This window comes from Bos javanicus, chromosome 3 (genome assembly GCF_032452875.1).
Source record: "Bos javanicus breed banteng chromosome 3, ARS-OSU_banteng_1.0, whole genome shotgun sequence".
In the NCBI taxonomy this organism is placed as follows: domain Eukaryota; kingdom Metazoa; phylum Chordata; class Mammalia; order Artiodactyla; family Bovidae; genus Bos; species Bos javanicus.
In genome coordinates this window covers 34,410,016-34,422,224 of record NC_083870.1, presented here as the reverse complement: position 1 = coordinate 34,422,224, position 12,209 = coordinate 34,410,016, and the positions used below count along the sequence as shown (strand labels likewise).

At 41.9% G+C, this 12,209-nt stretch overlaps 1 protein-coding gene across 5 annotated transcripts in view; it reads right to left on the bottom strand.

Moving 5' to 3' along the window:
* Positions 1–12,209, bottom strand: part of SORT1 (sortilin 1) — a 67,445-nt gene that overhangs the window by 14,994 nt on the left and 40,242 nt on the right. For 3 of the 5 annotated variants that reach the window (XM_061410943.1, XM_061410945.1, XM_061410947.1), the window contains exons 7-13: positions 11,573–11,622; positions 10,565–10,695; positions 7,474–7,618; positions 6,260–6,415; positions 4,604–4,710; positions 1,038–1,140; positions 523–691 (exon numbers count right to left, since the gene is read on the bottom strand). In XM_061410943.1, coding sequence (XP_061266927.1) covers positions 523–691; positions 1,038–1,140; positions 4,604–4,710; positions 6,260–6,415; positions 7,474–7,618; positions 10,565–10,695; positions 11,573–11,622 — 861 coding nt within the window. The remainder of the gene's footprint in view (positions 1–522; positions 692–1,037; positions 1,141–4,603; positions 4,711–6,259; positions 6,416–7,473; positions 7,619–10,564; positions 10,696–11,572; positions 11,623–12,209) is intronic. The other 2 variants (XM_061410944.1, XM_061410946.1) reach the window with 1 other exon arrangement.

Below are 12,209 nucleotides of genomic sequence, written 5' to 3'. Positions count from 1 at the left end.
GCTGTTTTCATCCCAAATCAGAGAACTCTCATATTTAGGTGACGGCTTACTGACTGACAATTATATTAATTTCTAATGCCTGCAGTTAACAGGGAAATGGGATTCACTCAAATAGTATGGAAGAAAATGCATTTATAAAAATTCTTCCAAGGGAAAGGAAGAATAGTGACCCATATAAGAACGGGCTTCTGAGTCAATAAACAGAAATTATACAATAAGAACTTGTACTTAAGGAGTCATTTACCACCCAGACTGCTTCAATGCATCCATAATATTCTTGTGGGAAGAGAGAAGAACATTTTTTCTTTTAAGTGATAAAAAATGTAAGCTAGCAGAGTCAGAGGAAAAACACAAAGCCATTTAATTTGAGTTGCTCTGAATGCAACCCCTTCAAGCACCTCCCCTGCAGCTCTGCAGAATGCCTAAATCTGAATCAGGGTCCGGAACTTCCCCACAAACTGAAAAACATCCCGCGGTAGCCTTCTGGGCAGACAGTGTGGGTGGAGCTGAGCTCATGCATACTTAATCACATTGATCGGATGGCTGCTGTGCTCAATGGCTACGATGATGCCTCCAGAATCCAGGATGGTGTAATAGTGGGGTCCTTCCAGCATCTTCATCCAGGAGTAACCCCCGTCATCTGAGATGTACACATCTGGGACCATCACGGAGATGGCATCCCCCACGCTACCTACAACACAGCCCACCATCTCATCAGCACACGTCAGCAGAGAAACAGAGAGGAGTCACTGTCACGAGAAGAATTCTGAATGAGTTTATTCTGATTATTTCCCATCAGGCCTCTTGGAATAAAAAAAAAAAAAAAAAAGGCCACAACAATTTGGTAAAGGAAGAGGTCATGTTGCTGCTCTCTGATGGGAGTCCATGAAAAACCCACAGTATCTTTATCTTGCGAGAAATTCTGCAAAGGGTGGTAAAAGCCATGGATGGTGGTTTTCTCACAGGGTTCCATGCTATGACTGAGCTTCAATGTACTCAACTAGCTCTTCCCACAGAGGTGAGGGAGGGCTGCTTACCATGGGCAATGACTATGCCAACAGCATTAGGCTCTGACAGTGGGGCCATCGGAACATTTAGTTTCTGAGAGATGCTATAGGAAGCGTGGATATGAAGGCTGCACTGTGGAAAGACACCAAAGCTTAGATTAAAACCAAAGGTGTAATTTTTTTTATTCATCTCAGAGTCTTCTAATAATAAGGCTTTTTAACTTATTAACCCAGACTTCAGTGGGATACTCTTTTAAAAAATTGTGGTTAAAATAACATACCGTAAAATTTGCATTTTAAAGGGTGCAATTCAGTAGTGTTAGGACATTCACACTGTTGTGCAACCATCACCATAATTCATCTCTGGGACTTCCACATCTTGCAAAACTGAAACTTCTGTGTCCATTAAACCATAACTGCCTATTCCCCCTTTCCCAGACCCTGGCATTCCCAGACCCTGACACCATTCTATTTTCTTTCTCTGTAAATGTGATTATTAAATTATTATTAAATGCATTATGCATTTAAGAAGCAAGAATATCCCACTGAGCCTATAATTCAACAACAAAAAACCAAATAACCCACATTAAAAATGGGCAAAGGACTTGAAAAGACATTTCTCTAAAGAAAATGAGAGGCTTCCCAACTTGATGACCACCTGCCATATTTCAGATACTGAACAAGATGTGGTGGTGATTTGAAATAAGACCCAGTCCTGTCTTTAAGAAACATTTCTTAGAAATTAGTTGGGTTATAAAGCAGGATGGTAATCCTTTAAAGGATGCTTTAAAAGAGGTTCAGGAGACTTCCCCGGTGGTCCAGTGGTAAAGACCCTACCTTCCAATGCAGGGAGTAAGGGTCTGACCCCTGGTCCGGGAACCAAGGTTCAGGAACTAAGGCCCCACATGCCACAGGGTGTTGCCAAAAAATCACAGAAAATAAACAAGTAAACAAAGAGGCTCAAATTGGTTACAATGTTAATTTTATGCCGTGTGCAATTTTATTGCAGTTAAAAAAAGCTTCATGTAAACTGCTAATGAAATGAAGAGCAATGATTAGTTCTAACTAACCAGTCCATCCTAAAGGAGATAAGTCCTGAGTGTTCATTGGCAGGACTGATGTTGAAACTGAAACTCCAATACTCTGGCTACCTGATGAGAAGAGCTGGCTCATTTGAAAAGACCCTGATGCTGGGAAAGATTGAAGGTGGGAGAAGAAGGGGACGACAGAGGATGAGATGGTTGGATGGAATCACCAACTCAATGGACACGAGTTTGGGTGAACTCTGGGAGTTGGTGATGGACAGGGAGCCCTGGGGTGCTGCAGTCCATGGGGTCGCAAAGAGTCGGACGCGACTCAGCGACTGAACTGAGTTGAACTGAGGGATGGTCAGGATTTCCACTAACTTTAATGAACTGGGGGGAGGGGAGACAGGGACAACCTCCCCAGGAATAACTGGGTGTTCAGGGAGCAGCAGAGTTACAAGAAGGGGTGTGTCGGTGACAACGACAATGAAATGGGCAACAACAATGAAAAGGCAGAAGAGAACCTGCCGGGGGAGGAGAGGACCTTCATTCACCAGATCATGGGCAAAAGAGAGCCATGAAGAGTGCTAGGGAGGGAGAGGCACAGCAGCATGAGGGTGGCAAGGTACGTAAGGAGGCCACTGCACCTGTGCCTGTGCCTGAGGTGGAGAGGGCAGGAGCAGAGCAAGGCTAGGGTGGAGGGGTGGGAAGGGGAGCAGGAGAGGAGAGACTCCACAGTGGTCATGAAGACACAGAAGGGAGAGAGTGTGATGGGAATGGTGTGGGTACATTTATCTCCCACTGGTTGAGTCTCTTAAAACAGAAAGCCCAGTCAGGACAGCAGAGTACATACCAGCCGTAGGCAGGTACTCAGAAGAGAGCCTGGAATTACCAATGCTGTCAATTTTGAAGGAAACTCCCAGGGTTCTGCTAAGCTCCTCTCAAATTCTTTAAAAGAGTCAGACACAAAGCTTGTTTTTTTCCTTTCCTGTCAAGACCTGTCACTCATGGAACCTGGCTCTCCTGCAGCAATGCCTTTGAATCTCTAGTTTGTGGCCTTTCCTCAGAGGGCTCAGCTCTTGAATCCACATGTTAGACCAGGTCACCACCTACATCCACAGGCCACGTGGAGCCCTGGCAGATGGGAAGAGAGGCCAAGTTCTCCTCCATTTGTTTCTGGCCAGTACGGCTTTGCACTGCTTATGAATGGCTGGTCGATGGCTTTCTGTAGAGTTGCTGAAGTGTCATAGCTGCCATCGCAACTCTTAACTAATCACTGGCCCATCTGACCACTCTGTTTTCATTCAGCAATTTAGTATAATACAAACTGTTAGCACAAATTGCAGGTCAAGAGGCAACAGTTAAAACTGGACATAGAACAACAGACTGGTTCCAAATCGGGAAAGGAGTATGTCAAAACTGTATATTGTCACCCTGCTTATTTAACTTAAATGCAGAGTACATCATACAAAATGCTGGGCTGGATGAAACACAAGCTGAAATCCAGATTGCTGGGAGAAATATCAATAACCTCAGATATGCAGATGATACCAACCTCACGGCAGAAAGGGAAGAAGAACTAAAGAGCCTCTTGATGAAGGTGAAAGAAGAGAGTGAAAAAGCTGGCTTAAAACTCAACATTCAGAAAACTAAGATCATGGCATCCGGTCCCATCACTTCATGACAAATAGATGGGGAAACAATGGAAACGGTGAGAGACTTTATTTTGGGGGGCTCCAAAATCACTGCAGATGGTGACTGCAACCATGAAGACGTTTGCTCCTTGGAATAAAAGCTATGACCAACCTGGACAGCATATTAAAAAGCAGAAACATTACTTTGCCAACAAAGGTCTGTCTAGTCAAAGCTATGGTTTTTCCAGTAGTTATGTATGGATGTGATTATGGATGTAAGAGTTGGATTGTAAAGAAAGCTGAGTGCCAAAGAACTGATGCTTCTGAACTGTGGTATTGGAGAAGAATCTTGAGAGTCCCTTGGACTACAAGGAGATCCAACCAGTCAATCCTAAAGGAAATCAGTCCTGAATATACATTGGAAGGACTGATGGTGAAGCTCAAACACCAATAATTTAGCCACCTGATGCAAAGAACTGACTCACTGGAAAAGACCCTGATGCTGGGGAAGATTGAAGGCGGGAGGAGAAGGGGACGACAAAGGTTGAAATGGTTGGATGGCATCACCAACTTGATAGACATGAGTTTGAGTAAGCTCTGGGAGCTGTTGATGGACAGGGAAGCCCGGTGTGCTGCAGTCCACGGGGTCACAAAGAGTCGGACATGACTGAACAACTGAACTAAACCGACTGAAATTGTTAGCCTTCAGTTTTGGTTTTCTTTAAAGACAAATAAAGTGTAATATTTTCGTCTTTCTTCACAGTTCAAATTTTTCACATCCTAGTTAATTTCAACCTCTCATTTCCCAATTTTCCACTGTTAGCTGTGGACCCTCAGCAAGTACAAAACTTCATTATTCAAAAGCCTGGCACTAATAAGAGCAGAACAGAATGGTTGCTTTGCTCCGAATACATATGACAGTAGGAATAAAACAAACCTCGTTCTTATTTTTTGCAGTAGCATCGCATTCACTGTTCTCAGGCTTCCTCAGGTGCTTCCACCTTCCTCCTTGGTCAAAAGTGATCATAGTCTGGATAGAATTATCTGAATAGGAAAAGGATGACATTAATCTTGATATATTGATTAGGAAGCACCCTAATCAATTCAGTTTATCATTGCATAACTCTCTAACAGAGATTATGTAATACCAATAGAACCCTGGAGTCCCACAAGATGTTGACGTCCAGTGAAATGGGTCAATATTGGTGAGTACGATACTTGAAAGAGGCTTCGCACCTGAACAGGATTCTACTGATTCCAGAAATCATCTAGACTGCTACTCTTGAAAAAAGATACCATTTATCTCCTTATCAACACAATTCTATTCTTCCTTGCTTGCTTGCCCTGGAGGAAAATCTACAATGGGAAGGCACTCTAATCTGGACTAAGGCCATGATACCAGGCTTATTTTAGGAAATCTCAAGATTTGAATTATCTGCATTAAGTCTCAATGAATAATTCCTAGCTTTTGTCTCTTTACCACGCCATATCCTATTTCTCTTACACATTTTTTTTTCCTTCATGTGTCTTCCCTATTCTCTATTGCTAATGACACATAAACTGTTGCACATTTAAATTAAAAGAAGTGCTTTGAGTTTTCTTAAGGAAAATTTAAAAAGGAAAGCTAATAAAGTAAATTTCATTTACCCAATAAATGTTTTATTGCCTATCCACTATATGAAAATTGCTGTAAGGCTTTGGAAATATATCTGTGAACAAATTAGGAAAAAAAAAAACTCTGTGGAATATATATTCTAGTAGGGTGAGACAGACAAACACTAGACACTGTAAATAGGTAAATTACATAGTGTGTTAGAAAATGCATGCTTTGGAAAAATCTTGTACAGATAACTGGGAATGAGAGAGTGCGTGTGTAGCAGGGAGGCAGACTGACATTTAAAACAGGATAGTCAGGGCAGGTCTCATCAGAAAGAAACATAACCAATGGCTGGGAGGAGGAAAGTGTGGGCCACGTAGACATCTGGAGAAAGAGGTCACTGCAAATCTCTCACCCAAGAGTGTGTGAACCTGCCAGTTTAAGGACTGGCAGAGGACTGGAGTGACTGCAAGAGTAAGCGAAGGAGCGATGTCTGGGAGGAACTAGGGGCCAGAATCACCTAGATCCTGTAGACAGCTGCAAGGTGTTCACAAAATTAAAACAAACACCCCCCACTCCTACCGAAAAAGTAAATACATAAATAAATAAAACCTTAAAACCCTTTGTACTTCAGAGTAACGTGTTTATTTGTTCAACTGGGCTCTGCAGAGCCAGTGAAGAGAACACAGGAAAAATCTGAGCTGGCTATTGCTCCATCCTTGACAATCAGAAAAGCAAAGTGGTTCAAACTCCTTCCCACAGGCCTGAACTTCCCAATACATAAGACTTTTTTCATAAACAAAATAACCTCAAATCTTTCTTTATGCCTGCTGTTGCTTTGTTCTTTCTTAGTTCTAATCACCATAACTTACTTAAAACAGAGAGCCAGAATTCACAGACAGGCTTGTTGGCCAGGCAAGCACCATTACTGAGAGGACAGGACCATCAGTTTCCCCCAAAGCCTCCGCTCTGAACACATTCAGCTGAAGGACCCACCTTCTGAGAGCACACTTGTCATATAGACCCCACGAAGGGAGGTCACATTGGTGAAGTCTGTCTCGCCACCCGTAGTGGTGTAGAGATGTCGGTCCAAGGATTTGGAATAGACAATGCCTCGATCGTCCGAGGTAAATATGGTACCAAATCCAGTGTCTGGAATAGGCAAACAAACAAACAAACAAACAAAAAACCCACCAAGTCTTGGGAGGGAACAGAGTAAAAACAACAGTCTAATCATACATATGACACATACACATGCACGCATCAGCCAACTGTCTCTCTTCATGACGCGGATGCAGACCTGAGAGCTAATCAAGGATTGATAAGTTAAGAACTTTGTGGCCATCTTTAATTCCAGTACCCAGCTTAGTGCCTGAACATAGCAGATGATGAATTTGTTTAATAAATTACTCAGACGTTAGAGAAAAGCTCTTATGTTTTGGTATAATCAGTTATATTTTGGTAGCAGAGGCATTGCATTTAGCTTCATATCTTACACATTTTTAAATCTTTTTACTCTAAACGAATGCTTCTCAAACTCTCTGTGATGAAGGATCAATTTTAAAATTTTGTCACAAACTGATGCTTTTGTAAATATAACGAAAAATTTATCACTAGAAAAATGAAATACAAAAGAAAGAAAAAATTACAATCTTCAAATTTTTTTATTATTAGAGTCAACAGATACAAAATTTCTTTGTCAAAGAGCTGTAAGAGTTTCTAAATGCTTGATGCTGCTTTCTGCACTTATTTGGTAATAAAGAATTTGCAAATCAGTCCCCGTTCTCTGACCATTCTTTGAGCAGCACTGCTCCAGAACACCTGGACATACCTACAAACCATGTTAGAGGGTCAAAGCAAGTGGCCTTTTTAACAGAGGCTACATATCATCTCTAAAACAAGTAGGCCACTAATAAATTCCCAGGGGTGAAAAGAAAAATCAAAGAACCCTCCTGCCAATGCAGGAGACATAAGAGATGTGGGTTTGATCCCTGGGTTGGGAAGATTCCCTGGAGGAGGGCATGGCAACCCATTTCAGCATTCTTGCCTAGAGAATCCCATGAACAGAGGAGCCTGGCAGGCTATAGTCCACAAGGTCGCAAAGAGTCAAAAATGATGCAGCATGCACACTGAGAAGGAAAGCTACTAAAACAGGGTTCGGAGTTGAAGTCTCTATGCAGTCAAGGGTGAACCATTTGCAAAGCTCTTACCTCCAGGTTCATCTACATGCATGAACACCATGTCATCATTAGCAGCTAGAATAGAGTAGAACTGTTCCTGCCCCACAGATGGGAGCTGGGCCATGCTCCATGTGTCTCCTTGATCTGTTGACACATGAATCCTTCTTGTTGTATCCTGGAACAAATGCCGATACTTATCTTTTAAATATTCCACCAAGATGCCATATGCAGTAACATTAATAGGCACATTATTATTTAATAATTATATTCATTACCTATTTCCTCACTAGGTACATCTATTATAAATGAAAGGTCCTAGTACCAATTATCCAAGCTTTTTCTAACCTTTTGCAAAGATCCAGGCACTGGAATAATCCATTCTATTGTAAATAAGGTTATCCTGGCTTTCTCTTTGGCTTCTTTGTTCTTGTGTGGCCCTCTAAGATACCAATATTTCCTCCTAACCTCTGACATGCCAATTTCCTTCAACAGAGATAGGGGTTTGTTGGGACCATTATGAGCTTGGCTCTGCAGCCATTTGCATGTTTGCTCAGATAATTCTTAAAATGATGGCTGCTGCATAGAAGTTTGGTTTCTTTTAGATAGCTCTGGCATCATCGAATTAGATAATGGGTCTGGAAAATGGAGATGAAACCCAGGTTTGGAAGATCATGAAGTAAATCAAAATGTGACACGTCTCCTCTTTAAGGAAGGCTCTCAGAACAGCCATGATGGAGGGAACAGGCCAGGCTGGAAAGAGGGCAAGGAGAGTCAGAAATTAACATAAGGAAGCTGATCAGGGAATATTTAGCTGTTAAAACAGGTCTCCCTCGTGGCTCAATGGTAAAGAATCTGCTTGTAGTGCAGGGGACTTAGGTTTGATTCCTGGGTCAGAAAGATCCCCTGGAGAAGGCAATGGCAACCTACTCCAGTATTCTTGCCTGGAGAATCCTATGGACAGAGGAGCGTGGAGGCAACAGCCCATAGGGTCAAAAAGATTTGGACACTACTGAAGCAACTTAGCACGTATGCACAGGTTGAGGCAATTAACATGTACTATCTGATAAATAGTTTAAAATAGCTTCTAGACACAGTTCAGCCAGGGCACGAGAATTAGTCTTTTTAAAGTTCAGTGATGAGTCCATTTAACTTACTTTTCTAACTTACATCTTAGATGTTTACTTTGAATCTTATACTCGCTGTTATACGTAAAAACTGGAGTTCAAAAGCACAGAGTGGAATTTTAATTTTGTGGACAGCAGCAGTGTACAGGCAGCTATCTCTGGAATTACACATTCTGATTTCCACCAGAGTTCCACCTAGACAAGTTACTCAATTTCCTAAACTGAGATAACAGTATGAACTATAGGGCTGCTGGGAGGATTATTACAAAACTGCTCAAGGGCGTGATGTGTAGTTACCTTGTCTACTTTTCTTATCTCTAATTCTCTCTGAACCCACTCCAATCAGTCTCTTAACCACAGTACTCCAAAGAAACTGCTTTCATCAAGGTCACCAACAACCTATACTTTGCCAACTCCAGTGGATAATTCTCAGAACTCATCTAACTCCGCATCTCAGCTGAATTTGATGCAGCTGATCATTTCCTCCTCATTGAAACCTTTTTTTCACTTGGCTTTCAAGATAACACCATGTGCGGTGACATTAACAGGCACACTATTATTAATAATTACACATCTCATTATCCATTTCCTCACTGGGTACAACTGTTATGAAAGCTCGTATTCTCCCACCTCACCATTCCGTGAGGGGCACCAGGGCACCCAGTGCTCAGCCCTCCCACTTCTTCTCGACCTACTCATTCCCCTACAAGATACCATCTAGTCACACAGCTAGATGAGACCATTCCATATAATTATACTATATAATTTTGGGGGATTCATATACCCAAATGCTTACCTGACATTTTCACCTATATATCTTATACGCATCTCATATCCAAAACTGAATTCTTGATTTTCTTCCCACAAACTTGCTTCTCCTGTAGTCCTTTCCATCTCAGTAAATGGCACCACCATTCACGCAGGTGCTCAGGCCAAAGACTAAAATTATCCTTGGTTCATCTTATTCTCTCACAATCTGCATCTAATCTACCAGCACACACTACTGGTTAGCATTTAAAAATACATCCGTGATCTTACTACGTCTCCCCTCATCCACTGTTAACAGCCTGGTCCAACCTACTGTCTCTCTCGCTGCTGCTGCTGCTACTTCCATTCCTGACCCTCAGGTGACACTATGCACACCTATTCCATCAAAAGAAACAGCCAGTTAAACCATTCCCCCGCCTGCACCCTTTTCACAGCTTCCCAACACATGAAGAATGGAAGCCAAGGTCTTGCTCACAACCTACAGAGGCCCTGTGTGATCTGTCCACCGGCTGCCCTCTTGGGACCGCCCTTTCCCGTGCTGTAGCCACGCTGCCCTTCTCACTTACCTTCAGCATTCCGAGCACGCGCCAGCCCGCGGCTCTTTGCGCTCACTCAGCCTAGATATCCACGCAGCTATCCTCTCACTTCAGTCGGGTCTCAGAGAGCCCTTCCAAGCCACCCTATCTGGAACAGCGCTGCTCCAATTCCTGCCACTTTTTATGTATTTACTCTGTTTTAGGTTTCTTCATAGTTTTAATCATTACCTGATATTACATCATATTTGTTAGTTTAGTATCTATCTCCCTACTTGAATAGAAACTCTGAGAGCAAGACATTTATCTGATTTGTTCACTGCTATATTCCCAGAACCCAGAACAGTACCTAGTATACAGTAGGTACTCAAAAATGTTATATGTTTCCATTATTTTCATTGGATAATGAGCAAGGAGATTGCTTTTTTCAGAATCCATGTGTGAGAAAAGCCCAAACACTGGGTTGATATATCCTAAGCAGACACCAGAATTCAGTTGGTGACACAGGCCAAAGTGGAGAGAAGTCCAGAAGAATCATTCAGCTCCGATAAAAAGAAGCACTTCCAAATCTAATAGTGACACTAAATACTACAAAAGGCAAGAAACTCCATCAGTACATCTACTGAAGCTATCTGTTTGAGGCATATTTTGAGGTTCAGAAATATCAGAACCCAAGGAAAAGAGGCAAACACCCACCTTATCAGCCATCACAGAGGCAAAAAGGAAACGTCCCCCAAGACCAAATGAGTAGATTTTCACACCAATGGTTTTGAAGCTTTTCCCCAAGTCTGAAGTTCTCCGTAATTCCAGTGCCCCAAGGTCAGCTTCTTAAACAAGACAAAATATTAATTAAAATTTCACTTACTGGTGAGCCTCTAGTTCAAAACAATTGTTTTAGAACTACTCTTAGTTTTATAGCAACAGAATTTTCAATGCTATGCATGTTAATCAGATAACAATATAAAATGATATAGGAATTGACACAGGAAATTCACACTTTGGTTTTATCTTTATACATGTGAAGTTTTATACTGGACAGGAAGAGAGGATTAATTTCAGTACAGTGTTCCATTAAAACACCACAGCATCCTGCTTTACTTTCTTCATGATACAGTTTGAAACTATCTTATTGTATTTTAAGTTGTATCATTTGAGTTTTGATTTTCTGGCTGATCATCCAACATGTCTACATGAATTTAAGCTCCATGAGAGCTGGCCTTGGGTGTTTTGTTCTCACCATCCTGAGAAGAGTGTTTAACATACTACTGCAGGTGTTCCAATGAATGAATAAATGAAATGAATCTGTTGAATGCATAAATGAAAGATTATGCTTTCAGCTTTGTGCCACTGACTGGAAAGCCAGTGGCTTCCACCAACACAAACACAGCCCATGCTCTTTGGCAGAAATCACTATACATTTCATTTTGCTATTGGTTGTAGCCTAATATTTACTTTATGTACATTGCTAAAATTAAGTTATAGTGTCTCTGTGTATAGCCTGCATTTTTTATTTGCTCAAGGCACAGTATAGTACTTGGTTGTTTGTGCTTCCAAGATTTTAAAAATCACTAACAGCTAGTTATCTTTAGCTATTAAAATTATGAGAGAATGGAAGATCTTTGATGCTTCTACCTATTACAACTCAGAATATTCTACCATGAATGGACACCAGGACACTCTTTTCTGGGACTAAAATATACTTACTGCAGGAGCCATTCACATAGGTGGTAAAGAAGATGATGTTTTCTGATCCCCTACAATGAGGCAAAGACAGGGAAAAGACACGGTTCAAGACTGCTAACAGACTGCATTAACCTTAATCACTCAGCTCCAGGCAGGTCTAATAAGCGTCACCCATGGGTACTAGCCAAAACAGCTTTCTCGGATGCTGTACACCTGATTCTTCCGCAGCATCATATCTAGGTCCCCCCAGTCTGCTCCCAGGCATTCTCTACACTCCACTACTTCTTTATGTGAACTCTTCCAGCCAGTCAAACTGGTCTCGTTACACTCTCCAAGCCTGCCTCCTGCGTTGGTTCGGACTGTTCGCTTCTTAAAATGTTTTTCTCTTACATGACTAAATCTTACCCTCACAATCTTTAGGCTCCAGGTTAAAATCTAGCTCTTCCATGAAGTTTCCTGTCACTCTAACTTGAAGACTCCTTTGCTGCAAACTTCTAGAGCAGTGGTTCTCAACCAGGGCTGATATTGCTCCCCAGGGGACAGTCTTGGCTGTCACCAGTGGGGGAGGGGAGATGTTACAACTCTTACGTGGGGAGAGACCAAGGATGCTGCTAAATATTCTGCAATGCACAGGCTTGTCCCCCACAACAAAGAACTA